Genomic DNA, 22,470 nt, shown 5'->3' with positions numbered 1-22,470 from the left:
ACGATCTCGCGATAACGCTGTGTGGTTACCAGGGGAACGAGAGCCTGAAAAGTTGTTCCTGTGTGCTGTGTTTTCTCCCAGAGAAATGAATGTCACCGGATTTACGATGGTGCTTTTATTTTTGACTGTTAGCCGAACGTACGCTGAGTATCATCGCTTATGAAGGAAATGTAGAGTCATATTAACGTGTTTTGCTTTGCTGTCCATTCACGCCAAGGTGGGTGCATTTATTGGCTAGTTGGCGCTAGCTGCTAAAGCTATAGTAGCTAAACCTGTTGTAGTCCCCGTTCTTCCATAGTAGGATAGGTTTAATTGACGGAAGCTTTTGAAATGTTTACTTTATGCAGCCGTTTTTGACGTGTGGTGGATTAAAATTGGCTCGAAACATTATTGAAGTAATATGGGTTTCCCACTTTCGCCTATGGGCTAAAGCATTGACGCTTCGCGCTAAAATTCAATAACATGAGTGAGTGTTGGTTTGTACTCAAAGCAAGGGCTACTGCTCGTGTCATGTTTTTTTTGCTCAGTGACCTACTCAGCGCCGCTGCTCTGACAGTTTCGTGTCATCTATGGACGTTGTGTGGGAGGCAGATATTGGTGGTGTGAGTTTAAAGATGCTTTTATTTCTTCGCAGGTACGGTCATCAGAGGAAGCTTTAGACGACATTGCCCAAAATGCCGTCACCACAAGTTCTCCAGCCGGTTCTTAAAATGAAAGTAGACGAGCTATTTCTCAACTGGTTGAGTGATCCTACAACTCAGTCAATACTCAAAGATTATCTTGATCTAATCAAAAGTGGACAGCCTATTGAATTAAGTGTTGGGGACGCTCAAGATAAAAGGTCGTTAAGCTTCAATGAAAACAACAATGTGGCATCACAGAAGAACCTGGCAGAGAAGAAGCCTGCTCCCTTAAGTACACCTTTCAGCACCCCATCTACCAGTACCCTGCCTTCCCGAAGCAGCAGTAACACCAGAATGACTGGACCAAGTGGAAGAGTACTACGGAGATCTCTCAGCACAAAGAAGGTAAACTGTTATTTCGAACAATAACTCCAAAAAATATTTTCCATGTTTTTTAGTAAGCATTTAACTAATTGTTGAAAAATTTAGCCAAAAGGTCTTAAGGTGCCACAGGAAAAAATCCACAAACTAAATCCACTAAACAAGGAGTTCTGCATTGTGCCAGCTGTTAGTCCGTTTTTGTTTTGTTCTTTTATCCTAAAGGTATTACACTGCAGAGAGTTTTTGATTTACTAGTATGAAAAACAAGGTGTGCCACCTTGTTCTTTTTCTTCCTGAAACCACCTTGAGGTACTTGAGGGTGTGTTGCACAATGATTTGAATTTTTTAAACTCTTTGCATATCGATAGTAAACATGTACTTAGAAGTCGAAAGGGGAACCTCTCTTTGCTTTCTGGTAAGCCAGCTATAAAGCAATCCTGGCTTGGCATTTTTTTACACAACAGCTTATCAGTCTGGTAAGTTTATCTTTATAGTTGTAATGCACTTATTTGTATGTTTAACTGGCAGTTTATCTGCATATCTCTTTAGTATTGTGCAATCCATACAGTAACCTGAAATTAAATCCATATTTGCACATTTAAACCAGGGTTTTCCTGGCACATAATGGGCCTTTTGGTGAGGCAGCCTCAAAGCGAGTATGATGTGGAACAGGAAATGAGGTCACTATGTGTCACCTTATTTGATAGAAAACAATGGGTTTTCTTGTTATTTCTGACCATTTTAGAATCAAATAATGTTTAACCGGCTCATTAAACTCTAATTAATGAAACTAGCTGAAATCATAAACTGGTGATTTTCCAGTCAGTAATGACCATAAGAACTGCTATGCTAGTGTGAGTTAAATGAATGACGTACAAATTTAATATACTTGCAAAAAGGACATGTCTGAGCTTGAAATTCTGGGTCAGTGTTAAAAATGCCAATTTAGCCAAAGGTGGTAGAGTTTTGGGGGCCTTTTTTGTTGTTGTTATTGTTTAGTTTTCCTTTTTGCAACATGGGAACAAGGGAGAAAAAAGAAACTTCCCTCTTCATCACACTTTATTAAACAAGATCTAAAACAACTTTTAACCAGTGCAACACTCTAGATAAACATTGGCTTCTGCCACTGATAATTTACTTTAGCATCAAAATATCTCACGTGAAAATTCGTAAACATTAATGTTATCCTCCTCCTAGTTACTTTTTTGCAATCTAAAAACAATTCTGTTTTAGTCATAAGTTAAGCTTTGTCATACAAAGCATACATGTCCAGTTTAATGGTACATCTAAATGGACATAGTGTGGATTTCACTTATATTTGCTTAACATCTGTCTTTGCAATGTTTTTTTGTAATTCTTTTTTAAATTCTGTATTAAACTGATTTAATTGTCAAGTTTCCCTTACTTGTATGTTCTGGGATCTGTTTGCTCTCACTGGCCACAAGAGGATGCTGAGTGACCTACAGCATCAAAGACATTTAGAGGCTGTCCACTCTAACCAGTCACAGTGGAGCCTTCTTGTCTGTAGGCATATGTAGTGATTATTAGTCAAATACTTTCCAAATGTTCAGGCCTCACCCACGAATTAGTGTGGTATGAGAAGTGGGAGTGTCTGAAACTAGCCTGTCCCTGGCGCTCTGGTTACTTCTTGCAGTCTGTTTGCTGTACTTCTTACCCTGCTGGGTCCAAGGTGTTCTACTTTGGATTGTTTAGATTATGGCCTAAAAAAAAATCTACACAAAATATTTAGCTGCCCGTATATCTGCTCAAGGACTCATAATCTGTTAGGATGAGAAGTGCAACGTGAAAGCCTAGAGTAGTGATAGATTGTGGACATTAGTGCATGTGATGACAGTGAGACAGCCTGAGACAGCTGGAGGCATACGCTCCTCAGGACCCCACCTCCTACATGTTAGTGACATGCTAAAGAGGTGCATGAGGAGATCTTCAAGTAGACATGTGAAATAACAGAGCAGGACAATGAGATCTAATGTTTGTTTCAACTTACATGTTCATATATTAGAAACATAACTAGCAGTACCAGTTGTAGCACTAGTGGTAGTATGTTATAAAATAAATAACTATGCTTAACTATGGTCTTACAACTTAGTACACAGCCTTATAGGCACAGATAAACAGCATATTTCAATAGAGGACAATAAAATGAAATTAACTAATTAAACATCCATCAGTTTTATCTATTATAAATTTTGGGGTTGAGGTAAAAACTCATTCTTAATAGCTATAGTTGATTATTTAATAGCCTGACCACAAGAGGAAGTGTGGATTGTAGAGTCACTCTTTGAAACTAGAGTAATCGATTATCTTTAACTGTCTATCAGGAGCTTTCTTTGTTTCTGTTCTTTATCTTGAGCCTTAATCATTTGAACAGTTGGAGGGTTGAATCTAAACTTTTGGATATTTGCATACACACACACACACACACTCTCACACACCACTGTGAAATTTGCCCGCTAATGCCCTCTCTCTGCTGATCAATCAGTTATAAGGCAACTGCTGGGCAGTTTGTATATTCTGCTGTGATGTGTCATGGCATGTGGCCACATTGTGTCACTCAATATTAGAGGGATTGTGAGGGTGAATAAATGCAATACTTCTATTTTAAGACAACAAAATGAATTCCTGCATACAGATGCATTCTTCAAAGGATTACTAAAAAATTCGATTTATGTCACACTGATGCAGCCTGGAACAGCTGGTCTGACTTTGACATCAGACACTGATATAGATAGCCTTGGTTCCCTTGTGCTGGCATTGGATACCCAGAACTCTGCCAGTGAGATGAGGTGTGGCAGCACATTCATCTTCTGCGTAATTTCCTTTGAAACTGCTTCCATTAGATGCTGCTCATTGTCAGGATATGTAGTCGCAGGTCTTTTATTTACACTATGTACAGTAACTATCAGCTCTCCCGTGAATGCTTGGCTTTCAGAGCTGCTGTGTAGCTCAACACGTAAAATCACTTCAGTGTTAGGAGTCCAATTGGTCAAACAGTGAGTTATTGAAATATAGGGAAGTGAGAGCACATTGCATTTGAGGGTTTCACTTTTTTTTTCTGTTCTCCACATCTGCATTTGGTATATTGTGCATTTCTTAAGACATCTTTTTATAACATGCTTGGTTGCACTCAGCAACATAGAAGCTATTTGAAGCAGGGGGTCTGGGGTCACGTTATCAGTTGTCTGACCTGTCAGAGAGCACCAGGTGTTAAAGTGTTTCCCGCAAGTGCTATTATTTTGGAGTCTCAGTTATTTGTGCGTCAACGTTGTACAATAGCAAATGTTGTTTTTAACTAGTACTGTGAGCTTTCTGTAAAACTACAGGATGCATTGAAAGCATATTTCTTCAGTGGTGGCATCTCCTACTTTCATGAGATTTGAATATCTTGATAAAAAGTGTAATTGTTTGACATATTAATTCCTATTACCTAGTTATGCCATTAATGTCAAAAAAGTACAGTACATCCAAATTTTGTCATCCTGCTTAAATATCTTATGGTGCCAATAGAAGAAAAAACTCCTTTACAAACTTCCTTTACAGTCTAATCTTTAAACAAACAGACTGCAGTGCTGTTATACAAGTACCGGTGTGCCTGTGTCTTAGCTACAGCTTCTTCCTTTGCTGTTACAAACCCTTTGCTCTACTTCTTGTTCATATTGGTTACATTGATTTTCATTCAAATATCTAGGTTAGACTGCTATGACATTTGTTACTCACATCGTGTTCTGTCTGTGACCACTGTGTTATCAGTTACTCAGTTGATTGTCTGACAAATATTCACATGTATCCCAAATCCCCATCATAGATGGTCTAACTCAAATCCCAGTTGTGGGGATTTGAGTTAGAGCTTTCTGGATTTCACTGCAGCACTGGCTTTGTTCTCATTCTGTGAACAAGCTGTGGCTCTACCAAAGGGTTGTGATGGTTTAAGTCGCCACTGATTGGATGTAGAAATCATGTCACTGTCAGATAGGATTGGTGGGTTTGGTCTCTTGAATATCATAGTTGTAGAGTATGAGTCTGCTGAAGCCCATCTAAAATCCAGCTTCATCTTGCCATCTGAGTGCTTGAAATGCTAACGTGTAGATCTGCCAGAGGTCTCTAACAGTGAACAGCGTGTTTCATAATCTCATCTGTAATTCAGTTAAGTCAACATGACTTAACATATTGTGGTGTACAAATCAGATTTCACAGGTTAGAGATTGGAGACATTATGGGGTCAGCTTGAGTTTTCCTGCTTTTCTGTTTACTAAGTGACCCATCAGCCTGGGGATGTTTAGCAGCTTGTCTGTAAGATAGTTGCCTCTCAAAGTGCTGTTCAGACAACTTTCCTGGAGTGGCCCTAAGATGATTTAGTTTGTTATAGCGCCTGCTGGAGCTCGTCTTATCTAGTTAATTAAAAAGCACAAACTTTATACAGAACCTGTGCGCCATCACTTCTCACACCCATGGGGTTATTTTTGCATGTGTAGAACAACACATTGTTATCCCTGCTGTGTCCTGATGGCTCTGTTTATGGAACAGACTTCACATTTTGTTTGCTTATGCAAAAATAGACTGAACAGTAGATGAGAGTTCAAGCTTGAATCTGGTCAAGGGTTTGTTTTTGTTTTGTTTCTTTTGGTTGTACTTTCCTTTCTACGTTTCATTTGTATTGATGAGCATCAGCAAAAGGCAGCTGATGTGAAATGAATGTATACAAACAGCTTATCAAGCAGCAGCAGCATCCTGTAGGGAAGACACCAGAGACTGGGACTGAGCAGAAACCAGTGGAAAACTGTGGAGTCCTGTCATCTAAAAATACAGTGGGTGTGCTTTTAGTTTCTATGGACAATGACATTTACAGATACAGGTTTATTTACATAGTCTTCTGATGCAGACATTTCTATGACATTTCTGTTTGATTAGCTACTTGCATGAGAAGGTGTTTAGGCGTTGGGCTTTGGCCTGTCTACAATCTCTGCAGTCAACGCAACTCTACAGCTGTTAGATCAGTGCGTTTATGAAGAATTGACGTAATTGCCGTCATTTCAGGATAACAGCAATCGGAAGTAGATGTTTGTTTGAGGACAAAAGATACACTTGTGTTTTTCCAGATCTAGTTTCTTGGATTGCCCAAACAGTGCTTGGTGGTGCTTTTAATAGGCCCAGACTGGTTCGGTCATCAGTCTTTGAATTTGGCATGTCCCGTTGCCTCGCTCTGTTGCCCATCAACTATAATAAGATGTGGAATGGCTGGCAGCCTAAGCTTGCGAAGGGAAGGCAAAACAAAAACTACCAGAAGACGGCATGCAGAACGTATGGGAAAATGTATGGCTGTCTAGATATGATCTGATGAGTGGACCCTTGTTTTCTGTCATTAAATAGTATTAAATAAATACCCTTCTTATTTACTTTACATACCCATGCATCAGTAGCTTGTTCTGGCTCAATCTCTTTTTGTGAACTATGCTTGGAGGCAGATTTAGTGACAGTAGAAGTAATATGCAGCTTTCATTATATTCCATCACTTCAGGGGTTTATTCTGAATTTTCTCATTAGCACCCTGATGCCTTTTAAAGAATAAGGGGGTCAGTTTCCCAAGTTTTTTGTTTTGTGGAAGCCTTCAGAAGGAAAACCAGTTAACTTGAACAGTGTGACATTGTCATATGTAGATCCATCCTGCAGTTGAACTCTGGCGACTGCTAGCTGCAACAACAGATCTGTCTCTTTACATAACCTTCAATGAGGACTCAGGAATGCAAACTAGAAAGGGCAGATCCATTGAACCCCCTCCCATCCCACACATACACTAGGTGACTCCCACACACATGCACCCAGTTCTTCCTTATCTCCCCAGCAGCTTTGAGGCAAGGGCTCCCTGACACTGCTGCGTCTGTGTGTGTGCGTGTGCATGTTGGGTAGAGGCTGGGACAGAGCAGCAGGCTGAGCTGAAATTGTGAGACCAGATCTGGAATGGGAGAGAGAGTCACAGTAGCAGCTGCTCTCATGCATTAAGTGGCTCTCACTCAAACGGAGGACAACCACAGGGACATACGCACAGAGAAGCTTTACTGCTACGACTGCCTTTTAACTTACAGTGGTGACTACATGGTCAAGGGGATAACGCTGGATTGAGTGTTGTTTATGTTTATGTGTTCCTCGTCCTGTGTGGAGCGAGGATGAGGATGAAGGAGCTATCCCTGCGTCAGGACCCTGACCTGAGGAAGGAGCTGGCTCTGCTGGCACGTGGATGTGACTTTGTTCTGCCCTCTCGGTTTAAGAAGAGGCTGAGAGCCTTCCAGCAAGGACAGGCAGGTGTTTGTGTGAGTGTACGCTGTGTCAAACAGGCTTTGCTGGCCTGTCAGTGAGGGGACAGGTCTATTAATGTTGACTGGTATTTATGGGCTTACTTTCTTGGTATTCAGATGTCACTGTAGCACAATTACTAATTAAAGTACAATAATGGATTAGGCAAATAAAGGCAAAGTAGTATTTAAGTCTTTTTCTGGGCATATTGTAAACTTTGCTTTTACGCACAGCTGTGTCATGTGAAATGTTGTTGTGCAATCAGTTCTTCTTTTTGTTTATGAGTTTAGAGTTAATGAAGGTATTCTTCATTTGTACGGAGATGTAGGAAATTTGAGCGTACTGGATGGTGTTTCATCTTTTGTGGTATGTTATGCACAGCTGCCTCTCTGTCCTCTTTCAGACCACATCATGGGGAATATGTAAAATGTCATGTGGCTTAGCAGTTGTGCTCAAGAGCTTTGCTAGCGGTTAGCATGAAGTGAGAGAAAGGGGGGACAGTGCGGGGCAGGGCAACGGGAGATGTTTATGTCCTTTTATAGCCATGGCTCACACCAACACAGAGGACAAGAGCGGAGGATCAGCAGCATTCATCATTTATTAGAGTACAACAAAACATTTTCAGACAGTACTAACAGTCATACAAGTAGAAGCTGGCAAGGAAAGATTTACCATCCTGTTATGTTTAGATCTGTAATTTAAGGCCTTTCTAAGCTATTGTTGAATGTTTTCTTGTTACAGTCATGATGTTACATGGAGACTTAGTCTAATAAACTTATGGTAGAATACATGTTTGACCAAAAGAAACAGCAAGATGTTATTTTTGGTGTCTTAACTGAGCAAAGCGTGGGTGTGTTTATGTAGTTATTAGAGGCCTCACAAAATGATTCGGTTAGAGCATTGTTGACTCATTTGAATAGTCTTTGAGAATGACGATTGAGAGCAAAGTATAGTCTGCTCAGGCTGTATTTACTAACTGGGTGTTTTGTTTTTTTAATGTAACCTTTATTTATACAGGTAGTCCCATTGAGACTCACTGTCTTATTTACAAGAGAAACCTGTTTCAAACAAACATTAAAATTACAACAATAATAAAATGGCAATAAAATAGCAACAATAAAAAGTAGTCTAATGTTTACACAGTCATTCAAGTTCCTAGTGATGATTTTACAAGGTAATTTGTATGTCTTTTAAAGTCTGCATAGTGATAAGTGCAGCATAACAACACATTTGGCACTGAGCGTGTTGTGTCTTTTTATGTGTAAGGCTCATAGCACCGTGTGAGTGACACTGTGGTCATTTTTATCAGTGAGTTTGATATCTTCCTAATATGTCAGCTATGCTCTGTTGGTGTGGTCAGTTGGATTCACTGTGACATTCTTGGACATAATATTATGTCGCCATTGTTAGAATAGAGAATATGTTATTTTCCATTGTCAGGAAACACATGTTTTCATGGTTAAACAAAGCATAAATGAACAAAATAATAATTATACAGCACAAGCAACCAAGGTCTGACAATAAAAAATGATGTTTTTTGCCTGGGATCATAGTAATAATAACAGACACAGACGTATGCAAGCTCCAACATAGGGGCAGGTTTTTATATCACTTAGGAAACTTCACAAACACAAGCATAGAAGGTGAATACATTCATTTCAAGCCACTAGCCTCTGCTGTGTACAGAGTATATCCCTGACTTAATCCTGTTTCAGTTTTGTTTCTTGCCTATAATATCCTGCCAATAAAACAAATAAACTTTATTTGTATAACATTTTTTTCAAGACATAACTCTAAAGTGCTTCGTAGAACAGAATAAAATAGATCACAGTCAATAATAAAGAAGAAAAATACCCACAGCTAAAACAAAAACAAATAAAAAAGGCAGGCTTTCATTTTTCTGTTTTTAAAAAGCTGTTGCTCTTCTTTTGAGGCACACATTCATAACATTGCAGTCCGTAACTCATTTAGTTCCTCAGCTATGTTTCCCTCCACTAAAGACAACCATAGTGGCCGTAAATGAACAGCACTCGTTTAAGTGATAACACTGTCACTCGTGATTTACTTGGGTACTTGAGAGAGCCATCCATAACATCTGCCATGAACCATGTTTGATAGTGTGCCTCTCCATTTACATGTATTTATTAGGAAGCTTGTATTAAATTCTTGCAATTATTTTTTTCACTTATCTTTACATGGATCCTAACGTTTAAGATAAAATCTTGAAATTCTGTGTTTTCCTTAAGTGGAAACAAAAGTAGAGCGGTTTTAAAATGACTTATTAAAACACACTTGTTGTTTTAAGTCACCATGTTTACATCTGAATCACAGTGCACAAAGATTGCAAGACTAAATTTAAAATAATACCCTATTGTAGTTGGCCACAGGAAGCCTGTAATCATTATTCAGTACAAACTGCTCATTCTCCATTAAGATTTCAAACAAAACACCCTTTAGACCAATCATTTGACTAATGTAGCACAAGTTGTCCACATCATGACTATAGACTTCTACTATCTGCAGATTGCTATATCCAGTCTAAAGCCCTAAATTCTTAAATCCTTTTGACACTGTTTCATAAATAAATGATTATAAGTTACAAACACTGGTAGATATTATTTCAAATCTTTTAGTGAATTTGTATTGGAGCTAAATGTCAGTCACATGAATAATTGTGATTGCTGAGTAGTCACAACTCTTCCCTGATGGCCTTTGGGCTGCTGAGAGGTATAGTTACATGAATGCCAGCAATGTGTAGAGTTTGTGTTCAGGCGAGCCTCGAGCTCATGCTGGAATACTTGAGCTGAGTGGTCTTAGCCTTTGCTAGCATCAGCCACTAACTGCTTGTTTCTCTGTGTTTATCCCAGGCTCAGGTGAGGACGGAGGAGCCAGTCACCACAGCACTGAGTGAAAGCATTCCCAAGTTTTACTTCCCACAGGGCCGCCCCCAAGCCAACCTTAACATTGACGGCCTCATTTCCAAAATTGAGAAAATATTTTCCCAATTCCCAAATGAAAGAGCCACCATTGAGGATATGGGGAAGGTTGCCAAGGTGAGTACATAATTTGTAGCATGGAGCTGCCACACAGCAAATTATTTTCATTAGTGCCATTTAGCTCCTGACTGTACGAATGTTTGCTGATGTTTAAAACCTCCTGGAAAAATATTATTTCTGTGACCTTGAAGAAGGTTGGTGATGGTCAGAGGGGAACCTGAGTAAAGAGAGCAATGACAGCTAGGTTTCCTCTGGGAAGTCTTTAAACCGTGAAACACTCATTCTGATGCCTTTTCACTATTCATTTCTGCATTAATGGTCACGTGTGTTTTGTGGAGTTTGCATTTCTATTTAATCTTTCCCCTCTATCTTCTCTAAATCCTGATCACACACTATCCCGTTTCTTTTGCCACCTTGTCTCCGTAGGCCTGTGAGTGTCCCCTCTACTGGAAAGTGCCATTGTTCTGCTCAGCTGGAGGCGACAGGACGGGCTTCGTGTCCGTTCACAAGTTTGTGGCTATGTGGAGAAAGTAAGACAATAGCTTCTCTTATTGTCACTAGACCACTGGTGCATTCACTCACAGCCAAATGGCTTAAACAATCTCCTTTGAACAATGATGACCACTCGCTGGGAATACATACACTGCTATTATCTCTGCTGTTATTGCATTTTCCTTTTCATTCCTAAACAAAAATCTTTGCCCTCATAAACACCACAAGGGGAAAGACGCTCTGTATATATACAGTGTATAAATGAAAACATCCTTTCAGTGTCTTTCTACATGAAACTGAAAGGAATACCAAGGGGCTTTTATACTGGTGATTTGCACTGAAAGTGGTTGTGTGCAATAGGCATGCTCTTGTATTAATATCTTAAGCCTCCACAGAACTGGACAGACTTGCCCTTTGACTTTAGCTCATGACTGAGCCATTCTTAGAAGAGGCCACAACAGACATTCCCATTATTTTTGAGTTGCTACCATAACACTCTATGCTTATAATCACCCGGCAGCGATACAGAATCCTAATTTCAGTATGTATTATACTTTCACATAAGCACTTTTTAGTACAACATTGTCAAACTTATGCTTTTGAAGGAATGATAAAACAGACAGAGGCAACTTAACAGCCAAAGTGGGAGTAACCTTGTAACCATCTGTTCTCTCTTTTCTCCTCCAGAACTCTGCTGACCTGTCACGATGACGCTTCTAAATTTGTGCACCTCTTGGCCAAGCCTGGCTGTAATTACCTGGAACAAGATGACTTTATTCCATTCCTGCAGGTACTGGCTGTAGCACACCCAGGGAGAGGGCTGGAGTTGGCAGTGTGGGATGGCAAAATAGCATTGGCTTGGGTGGTGCAAACTGGACTTATGTTTTTAGACTGCCCTGCTGAGACTGTGCTTTTTCATGTGGCGGAGGACTAATTCGGCCACCTTACTGTAAGCTAGGAATATAGTGTTATGAGAGAAGAGTCCCCTGATAGAGATGAAAATGTGGCTCATGTTATAAATGCATTATGGTACTAAAATAGTCACTAAAACCTGGACTTGTGGTTCATTTATTGTCCTCAAAAGAGAGGTTTAATTGACTGTTTGGAAATTCTTACCATGTGGACCTGCTGTGGCGGCTATTTGTATTCGCATCCCAGCTGACAAGCTGTTGGTGTGCCACACACGCCCCACCCTACACCTGATTCATTTTCATGCTGGCAGAAGCGGCGATCTGAGCTGAACGCCCGTTAGCATACCACCAGAGATGCCTTGTGGCTCACGCCGTTTAATTTGTATGGTTCCACTCAGCGAATCGCCTTTGACTGTTTTGATGAATGAAAGGCGGATTGCAGTGGAGTAGATTTGACTGTCCCCGTCTGTTTCCTGTGCCCTGTGATTTATGTGTTTCTCTATGATTTAATTTCTCACAGTAAGAGTCAAAGAGGCACGACGGCTGCCCTGAAATAAGGCCTTTTAATTTCATTGCCGCCTTCACATTTATGTCAACAATTCTTTCCTCCAGTAGAAAGACGGGGAGTAGAACAAAGAAACGACATGAGGGAGTTTCACGGCAAGAATATAGCTGCAGTGTTCACTTGAAATGCAGCACCCTCACTGTGACTTTATGGCATTAGAAAGGAGAGAAGGTCACTCAGTAAACATATTCTTTTTGGCCTTCCTAACACTTTGTTGTCAGTTAAAAAGGGCTCAAGCTCATCCCGAAACAAGTTGGACGAGAATTTAAAAAAATTTGTAAATCAAAGAAAATTCTGATTTCCTAAAAAGGAGAATTTCTTTACATAGCACTGTTTATGAACTATAAACGCTGGCAGCTTCTGATGTGTGAATCAGTTTTGTTCATTTTCATTCTTTCTTTGAAAGTCATGTGCTTTGTATACCTGTAAAGAAAGACAGATGTTGTCTGTCATTTAGCTGGTGTCTGGAAATAACTGCAGAATTTAACTGAGCGTATCTTTTTGTTAGTGCAGAAGGCATAGCGTGTCATCGGGGTGATCTTTATCGCTTGGTTGTTTGTTTATTTTGTTTTCGTTTGGCTTTATAAATCAAGCAGAGTAACATCAAAGTGAGCTGGTTTGTTCTTTATGTTCCCAGGATGTGGTGAACTCACACCCGGGCCTGGCCTTTCTAAAAGAGGCACCAGACTTTCACTCGCGATACATCACAACGGTATGCCTCAATTATACACCACTGCACTTTGTAGTGAAACACAGAAATGGCATTATCTCAAAGATAAGACTGTCCATTGTTTTTCAGGTGATTCAGAGGGTATTTTACAATGTGAACCGGTCATGGACGGGAAAATAACAGGTTCTGAGCTCAGGAAGAGTAACTTTCTCCAGGTATTTATTCACATACTCTGCATTTTTTTTTTAAATTTAAACAGATATGTATAATAACCATTTCTCTCAGTGTGTTTGGACTCTCTAACATCTAATATGTTTTTTTTCTCTTTTCAAAAAAAATAATGAAATTACATCAATATGGAAATGCATATTAACTTCAATTTTGGGGGGATGGGACTTTATAAACTGTTAAAATAATTATTTTCAATAGTAACTGGCCTATAATCATAATGAGGGATTTTTCTACTTCCTGCTGGACAGAACGTGGCGCTGCTGGAGCAAGAAGAGGATGTGAACCAGCTGACAGAGTTCTTCTCCTACGAACATTTCTATGTTATTTACTGCAAGTTCTGGGAGCTGGACACCGATCACGACCTCTACATAGACCAGAAGGACTTAGCAGCACACAATGACCAAGGTGCACAAACACACCACTGCCTTTTTTAAATCATTAGTTTGGTCAATATAGTTTTTTTCTTTATGTCCCATCAACATGTATTTTATAAAAATGCATACAGAAGATAGAAGAGGAGTGCTCAGCCTCATCAGAACCAAATGAACTTTGCTTAAGTCTTGCTGCCAGTGGCAGCACAGTCAGTAGGCTGAAACTACATAGAACAAAAAAAGGCATTTGTAAATGTTATTGGTCCGTCCGGGCTTACTCCTCACAAAACAAACACGCAGCCAGGAAAAAAAGATTTGTCTTTGACACTTCCTCCCCACACACTCCACACCATATGTTCTTGGTTGATGGTCTGTGAGTGAAGCAGGGGAAATGAGACACGAGATCAATAAGAGAGCAGCATATATACTCGATTCCAATGACGCCATGTCTGGAACAATTTCTAACACCGTACAGTCGAAATGATGACCAGAGGATTTATAGCATTGTCAAGCTAAAAAAGAACTGCACTAGCCAGTCTGGATTTACAGACTGTGAGAATGGATTACATGTGTTGTGAAAAAGTTGTATAGTAACTGAAGGAGCTGTTGCCTAAAAGGGAAAAGAGATATTTCTTCCAAACACAGTGGATTGGAAGTGACCCCTTTGTGTATTTGTTTTCCAGCCATTTCACAGAAGATGATTGAGAGAATATTCTCAGGAACAGTAACAAGGTAAATGTAATCAAGTTTAAAAAGATGAAAGTCTTATCTAGTCTCCACTGCCAGCTTTAATACTAGTTTTGTGTGTTTTCCATCAGGGACAGACGAGTGTATAAGGAGGGGCGGCTGAGTTACGCTGATTTCGTCTGGTTCCTCATCTCTGAGGAAGACAAGAAGACTGACACCAGGTATCTTGACACTCAGCCACACTGATTGCATCATCCTTTTGCTTTGAGGTTTCATCTGTGCTCATGTCACCTCTTTCACGTTATCTATGTCTGATTAGCATAGAGTACTGGTTCCGCTGTATGGACCTGGATGGGGACGGAGTGCTCAGCATGTATGAGCTGGAGTACTTCTATGAGGAGCAGTGCCAGAAGCTGGAGGCCATGGCTATTGAGCCGCTGCCCTTTGAGGACTGCCTCTGCCAAATGCTTGACCTTGTCAAGCCTGAGGTCGAAGGTCAGACCTGTTTTACATTAATACACACTCAGGCATTCACATTGTAGTTTTCACCTCGTCCACAATCACAGTGGCATGCGTGCACACACATTTTGAAGCCAGGTCATTGATCATTAGCTGAGGGGACACTGATAGATGAGAGACAGCTGCTGGTGTTATCCACAGTGTGATAGAAATTCGCTCCATCACTTTCACTGTGTTTAAGTCACCAAGCAGCACAGCTTACTTAGGTGAAATTAAGTTTATGAGCTGAATTGTTTGTTGTTGTTTTTTAAAGTTTTGTTTTAAGATTTTTTTCTTTCTTAATTTAATATAATCAAACAAGAAAGTAAACATTAAGTATAGTTTACCTTTTAAAGTATTTATTGTCAAAATAAGCGGTAGGGAAATCGTTATTTGCAGCCAGAGTTTGAAATATTGTCACCAAAGCCATACTCTGTTTTGATCTGCGGACAAAACACCACACCCATCCTTCCCTCCACCCCAAGATGAGGCAAACCGTAAAATGACTTAGTAGATGTTATAGCTGGGTTATCAGTACTACTTCCTAGGCTAAACCTCATATAGACAGATAAAAGTTACCTAATATCCACACCATAGATGTTCCATTTGAAGTAGCTGATTTTTGTCGTCCAGGTAAGATCACTCTGCGGGATCTTAAGAGGTGCAAGATGGCTCATATCTTCTTTGACACACTCTTCAACATTGAGAAGTACCTGGACCACGAGCAAAAGGACCCATTCTCTGTCATAAGGGTGAGCAAGATTGAATTCTGACTGGATGCCACCACATTTGACACAGCATCGTGTCTCGTTTTCCTGCCAGTGGATCATGTAACTTGTCGTGTTTTTAAGGAGGTGGAGACAGACGGACAGGAGCTGTCAAACTGGGAGAAATATGCTGCAGAGGAGTACGACATACTGGTAGCCGAGGAGGCAGCCAATGACCAGTGTAACGATGTGTAAGTGTGATGTTACTCACAGGTTTGTCAGAAATGGCAGCAGTTACAATCCAAGGTTCAGTTTTTCTCAAACATTTAGTTTTTCTTAAGCAAAGATAAAAGAAAAAAGGATTCACTTTCATGTCCACTCGTAGTCTTAGAAAAAAAGTTCTTTTCTTCTTACAAATTCAAAATGCTTTTACATTTAGGACGGCACCAGAGGTCTCTGAAGTTTGATGATGAATAGCTGATGCAATATGATAAATTGGAATATGGTAGCTTTAGCCTCCTTGTTTTCAATTGGATGTTTTTTTTTTGTTCTCATTGGTGCAGAAATATGAGAATAAAACTGGGATTGATTTTGCTTGCAAGCCTGAACAACAACAGCTGAAAGTTGTAGTGCCTCCAGTTTAATTTGAACTTTTCCCCTTTGAGGCAATTACTGATTATTTTATCCTTATTTGAGTATTATTAATGCCATCTGTATGATGGTTCCTTTAATGTAATCTGTTCACATAAGATGGAACATGAACTGTGGCTCTTAGTAAGCTTATATCTGATTACTTAAAGTTGTTTTGGACAGCAGGCACATAACCTTAAGCTTGACTATGTAAATCTAAAATTCATCATTATTATCAGTAAAGTCATTTTTCTGTGTGAAGAGTGAAAGTGTGCTGTAAAGTATTCACAGATGGCATAGATAAAGTCATAAGATGAGTGAGACTGCACTGTGTTGTTAAGTTTTCAGGAGTCATGGCTCAATGCCGCCCTGAGAGTGAGTTTGTGATAAATGAGACTGTTGACAGCTATGTTGTGTGGCGGTTTTAGGAACACTACCGACTAACTCTAAAGCATGGCTGCTAACCAGAGCAGGTAAGGAGGGTGGAGGGTGCCACCAGGGTTCAGCTGTTCTCCTCTTCTTCCTCTGGGAAAGTCTAGTCCTAAACCCACTCCTAGCGTCTACCTGTCCCATCACTGATCTGAGCATAGGGCAGATAATTTTAATGTCAGCCAGCAAGGTGTCATGATTGTGGCCACTGCCTGGACCTGGGAGTCTGTTTTTGAACCGGACAGCTTCTGTTTTTATCCTTCCTCCTCTTAAAATAAGTGAATGAACTTTTTCCGCCTCTGTTCATGCCTTGTGCTCCTGTTACCCAAATTACTGAAAAAGTACTTTGACATTTTTGGGAAATATACTTTCTTGCTAAGAATTAGATGGGAAGACTTGTTTCTCTAAATAAAGATCCAATCACCCTCACCCCTAAAGCTAATAAACTGATAAACTTTACAACTAAATCAAAGGAAAAATAATACAAATTTCTCGCTTGTTATATTTCCCAACCATGTCTCCAACGTTTCTGTAAATGTTGGTCAAATTCAGTTTTATTCTTGAATGACTTTGAATGACTTCTATGGGTCGAGGCCAGTATAGAAGCTGTGAAGAAGGAACAGGTGGAGGGAAAAACTGACTGGCCTCACTCAATGTCAGAATGCATTCTGACGTTTTTAGAATGGAAATATGAGGCTTGATCAGATGTTCTTTCCAAAGTTTCACTGTCACTGTTCTAAACTTTGCCTGTGAATTTTATCCCACATTGCTAAATATGAAAGAACAGGAGGCCTGACAGCAAAGAAAAACTGGTCTGACTACTTCTGACTTCTGTTTCGTGACAGTTTAAAATGTGTTAAAGTATCTTTTCCCTGATGACACGGAGTGTTTTGTCTGTGTGTATTTTTGTTTAGGTATGAAAATCCGCTGAGCCCTTTAGGGCAGCACATCTCCAGTGAGCTGGGTCTGACAAAGAGACACTTCTTTGAGATCCCCACCCCGCACTGCAACCTGGACTTGGATGAATATGAGTATGACGATGACTTCGAATGATTTTTGTTTTGTTTTTTTGTTTTTTTTTTATCCTGCAGTGTAGCTGCTGAGCACCTTACACTCTCAGAAACACAAGTCATGCACCTGGGTTAGTGGACAAACGTGCATGCTGACACAGATTTGACAAAGAAATCGTTAAAGTACAGACAGTAGTTCAATACTGAACCGGACGTTTTACATTTTCACACTTACAGTAAACAGCCTGGCAGACAAGATGTCACGAGTGACACACGCTAGACCTTTGCTCCCTCCCCACACATTAACAAGTTGTTTTCTGCATGTAATGGTTGGTCATCAATAATGTTCGGGGCAAGTTTTGTTTCATCTAAACATAAATGTTTTGAAATCAGTCACATAAAAATCACACACTGGAGCTCTGGGAGTTTTGGTTGTTTTGTTTTTTTTTTCATTTTGTTTTGTATTTTGGACAAAAACCATGCTGATTGGATTCAGATATCGAACTTATTGGCTAGTCTTACATTCCAGTGATCACAACAAAGTGTTTTCTATATTGCTGTAAACTCGTCAGTGGAGTTGGAGGTTGCTGTAAATGCCAAACAAGCCACCGTTAAGCCTTCTGGACACACACACAGGCACACACACACACAGCATCTGTTGTACAGACCTATATTCGTTATGACTTTAATGTGTGTGCAAGATGGGGTTATAATTTATTAGAGATGAATTTATAAATTAATGTAAATATTTATTTTGTGCTTGCTGTGCTGTAAATGTGATTTGAGCAAGTATTTTAGACCTTTTTTTCTATGTCACAGAGTACTTCAGTTGACTACTTTGACAGAACAAAAGGAACCATTTTCAAATGTTTTGTGTTTCTTTAAATTAATAATAAAGCCTTGGTTAATGGAAGACTAAAGAAAACCGAGTGTGCAGTTTAATGTGGTGCGTGATGTAAAGAAATGCTTTTTGTTACGTTCAGTGTTGTACTTTATATGAAGGAAACATTTTTCCAGTCATCTGTTGTCCAGTTTGGGGGAGGTTGTGCAAATCATAGCTAGTTTTAGCTGACAGGAGTGGTCTTCTGCTGCTGTTCACAGATGCTTTTCTGCATACCGGTCTTCTGACCTCTGATATCAACAAGGAAGTTTCGCCCAGAGAACTGTGACTCACTGGATATTTCATCTTTTTCAGACCATCTGTAAACCATAGAGACCAGCTAATACTGGCACCAGCCTGTCTGGCACCAACAACCACGCCACACTCAAAGTCACTTAAATCCTTCCCAGTCTTATACCCAATTTGAACTTCAGCAGGTTATCTTGTCCAGGTCCTGCACACACCGAATTGCGGATTTGAAAATTTGAATTAACGTGCGGTGAAAAAGATGTAGCTAACACAGTGGCTGGTAAGTGTATCTGTGCCAGCTGAAAATTATCTATATGCACCATTTACCAGACTAACCAATGTTTCTGTGCACAACAATACATAAACGTACAGCTGTTTCAAAAAGTAACAAAGTGCTTGTTAACTTATTTCAAGTATAGAATATATTATTAACTTGAAGGCAATATTTTTTTTAATTTACATTAATTGATATTAAATACATAAGTAGCAGGTATCAAAATAAAAACTACAATTCTTAATTGACCCTGTGTCCAATAGGAAAAATAAAAGAGAAAGTATTTAGTGTCATTTTTAAAAAAATCAAGTATTTTTACAGTGAAGTTGTATGTTTAAAAAAAAAAAAAAATCTATGCACATACTGATACAAATGGTCCTCAAATTTAAGTGGTCTGTAAATCATAACACCAGATTAATCCTGGTGTTGGTCATTATTTTTCCAATAAAAGGCCAAAACCAGCAATTTGTACTTCTGGTCTCATGTACAGTTTCAGAAAATGTTCCATCTTTTTTTAAATGATCCCAAATTGGATTATCTTTTTTTTTTTTTTTTTTTTTTTTTGTAAGACAACCTCAGTTGTTTACTTAAACATCTGGGAAGTCCAGTGTTGGGGAAACTTTACTGAAACAGCAGTGGTTGGTAATAATCTAAGGAACTATTTTCAGCCGTGGATTAAAACACATTTGTTGTGGTTTTGGTCTTTGCATGGCAGAATATTGCCACCTTTATCCTTTCTGATCACATCCTTCTGAAAACATGACATCCTGCATGATCACTGTACAAAAAAACCCACCAGTTTCTATCCACACACAGAGGACACTGGTAACAAGGTGCATCATAAGTAAAACATCTGTTGAGGTCTCGTCATGCAGATGGCAGCACCGATTCTCCCGACCTCCTCACACTCAGAGCTCAACCTCCACGGTACCATCACCATCATCTGGCTCCTTGGTGACACAGATTACAGATCCCTCAGCGTGCAGTCTTTTGGGTGGAGGATCCAGAGGGACAGAAAATGGATCTGTATCAGCTGCTTTCTCCTGATGGCTGATGAGAGAGGTCAGGTTACAGTGATTCATGTGAGACCTGCTTCGTAGCTGGTTTGAAAACACTTCACTTGGGCTCACCTTGGGCTGCAGCTCGGTTTGCGCACCTTGCTGACTTTGGATTCACCAGGGCTAAACAGACAGGGGGACTTTCTTCCTGAAAATAAAAAAGGATACACACCTGAAGCAGCTGGTGATGGTGAGGAAATCACTCTGCGCTTGACTGAACTCAGCTCTCCTACCTTCCCATTTTTGTTTGGAGAAGGGCAAGCGATTGGGCAGGTTGGCCTTCCTGTCAGAGCTTACATAGGATATGGCGTCCTCCCCCTCGGCTACAGCCAACAGGGATGCGCGATAGTAGATGAGAGGCTGCCAGCACTCCTCCCTTAGGTCAATAATGTGCTCAGCAGTGTGTTTTTGAAGGTAGGAGAACCTGCACAGACATGAGCAGGCTTCAGAGGTTTTTGTTTTTCTTTAAAAACCATTTAAACTCCTTCTTGTTGCTATCAGCACTCACACAGCTTTCTTGTCTGGTCTGAGCAGTTTGCTGGAGAACTCGCTCAGGATGGTCAGGTAGGAGAGGTACAGTGGTGTAGATGAGTCTGGAGTCTGAGTAAAGTCATGGAACACGAACTCGATGCCGTTCCTAAACATGTATACACACAGACATTAGGAACGAAAAGGAAAAATATCAGCAAAAAGTAACACAAATAGAGAAATTAGGTCACGTGCCAACCTGTGGATCAGGACGACACACTCCCGAAACTTGACAAGGTCCCCAAAGGTGAGGGCAAATCGCCTGGCTAGCTCTTTAATGCTGGTGAAAGTCTGGACTCCTGGCTGAGGCCTGCCGCCGCTCTCTTGCTCCTGCTTAAGGCGCACAAACAGCTGGGAGGTGCACACGATAGCACATCAGTATCTCGCTGCCTTCTAGTGACAGTTTGGAGCTGAAGTTTATATTTTTCAGTGACAATACCTGCTGCAAACAGAGCACCAGTGTGCGAGCACTCTCTATTTTATCCATCTGCCTGGTGCGATACACAGTCTCCTTGATGATGTCTCCAAAGTCATTGTAATACTGCGGACAAAGAAGGAGACGATGACACTTGACGTTTAATCCAAAGATCTTTAGTGAAGCAACAGCAGCAGCATTAAAGCGCTACATTTGATTAAGGCAACCCAAACATCCCTCCATAAATAAAAATGTTTTTTAAGTGCACCTTTATGTCCTGATTCAAGTACCCAACCATATTCATCTTTTGTAAGTCACAAAACCACATGAAGCTAGATGGTTAAAATAGTATTTTGGGGATTTATTGATAATGCATTAGGAACACAAACTGAGGCTGAGTTGAATATCTTAGCACAAAAACAGAGGGAACAGCCTTGGCGCGGTTCAAAGGCAATAAAATCCACCCAGCAGCACCCTTAAAAGTCTCTGTTTAACATGTTATGTCATGTTAGTTCAGCACCCTTAAAAGTCTCTGTTTAACATGTTATATCATGTTAGTTCAATACCCACAACGATTTGTGTTTGTTGTAGTTATGTGCTAAACTACTTATTGGATAAGTTAGTAGAAAAATGTTCTTACAAAGTCTAGACTGTATATAAAAGATGGAGGCCACCCATTGGTTTGTGGATCATCACTGTTTTGATGTACCAAAGTTAGAAATTTTGGCTAGCACCAATTTTATTTTCCAACCAAATTTGCCCAAGAGGGTAAAGCAAGGGAGTTATTGCCTAATGCTGCCACTGGCTAGTTAGCTTTGTCAGCAGATGATTCCCTGTGATATTAAATGAAATGCTTATTTTGGCTAATATGAAACAGGCTTAACACAAAACTAACTGAAGAAACTGAAAAGGTCCTTCAGAGAGTTTTAAACCCAACTGGATGCTGAACGAGCAACCTAAATAACACAAGATTATAACATTAACCATGATTTAAGAGAGTTTAATGAAACATATTTAGGTTTTCACCACTGGTTTCTGAAGGCCCTTCACTGCCTGATATGTACACGGAAACTCGATTTGTTTTACGCATGTTTACTTCTTGTCACCACAACACATAAGAAGTTGTCTTCTTGCTAGTGTTGGATTAAAGCTGCTGCATTTTTGTTCAAAGACATCTGTATATTATGTTCACATCAATATTACAAAGAAATATACACTTCATTTTTTTGCTTGTTTATACAAAAAAAAATCTAACTGTTAATTATATTACCACTCTGTGTGTGTGTGTGTGTGTGTGTGTGTGTGTGTGTGTGTGTGTGTGTGTGTGTGTGTCTAAATAATAATAGCTCATGCAACTATCAGAATGTTTAAAATCAAATAGTGTATATATTAACAACCTTTATTTTGAAAGGACAAAACAGAAAGAATCACTTTTTACAGATGTGTAAGACAAACTGGGTTTCATCGTGTTAATCTTGGTGTTCTAAAACTTGTTGTGATGAGAGGGGGGCGGGTCTGACTGTGAAACTGCATGCTCATTGGCTAATGATTGGTGA

General features: G+C 39.8%; 2 protein-coding genes across 3 annotated transcripts in view; one reads left to right on the top strand and one right to left on the bottom strand.

Annotated features, from left to right (window-relative positions):
- Positions 1–4: 4 nt before the first annotated feature.
- On the top strand, positions 5–18,435 carry ppp2r3b (protein phosphatase 2, regulatory subunit B'', beta). Its single transcript, XM_085135380.1, is given in 15 exon segments — positions 5–217; positions 635–1,028; positions 10,181–10,366; positions 10,736–10,839; positions 11,489–11,591; positions 12,915–12,989; positions 13,077–13,122; positions 13,125–13,162; positions 13,427–13,583; positions 14,233–14,281; positions 14,368–14,457; positions 14,556–14,731; positions 15,368–15,486; positions 15,586–15,692; positions 17,415–18,435. Coding segments are annotated over 14 exon segments (1,743 nt in total). The 5' UTR covers positions 5–217; positions 635–674; the 3' UTR covers positions 17,554–18,435.
- The window catches only part of LOC146500373 (cohesin subunit SA-2), an 18,811-nt gene continuing 14,248 nt past the window's right edge, over positions 17,908–22,470 (bottom strand). For both annotated transcript variants that reach the window (XM_085135378.1, XM_085135379.1), the window contains exons 27-32: positions 20,939–21,040; positions 20,699–20,850; positions 20,480–20,608; positions 20,205–20,395; positions 20,044–20,119; positions 17,908–19,963 (exon numbers count right to left, since the gene is read on the bottom strand). In XM_085135378.1, coding sequence (XP_084991504.1) covers positions 19,822–19,963; positions 20,044–20,119; positions 20,205–20,395; positions 20,480–20,608; positions 20,699–20,850; positions 20,939–21,040 — 792 coding nt within the window. In that variant the 3' untranslated portion in view covers positions 17,908–19,821. The remainder of the gene's footprint in view (positions 19,964–20,043; positions 20,120–20,204; positions 20,396–20,479; positions 20,609–20,698; positions 20,851–20,938; positions 21,041–22,470) is intronic.

Source organism: Neolamprologus multifasciatus, chromosome 16 (assembly GCF_963576455.1).
Source record: "Neolamprologus multifasciatus chromosome 16, fNeoMul1.2, whole genome shotgun sequence".
Lineage (NCBI taxonomy): Eukaryota > Metazoa > Chordata > Actinopteri > Cichliformes > Cichlidae > Neolamprologus > Neolamprologus multifasciatus.
This window is presented reverse-complemented; position numbering and strand designations above follow the sequence as displayed.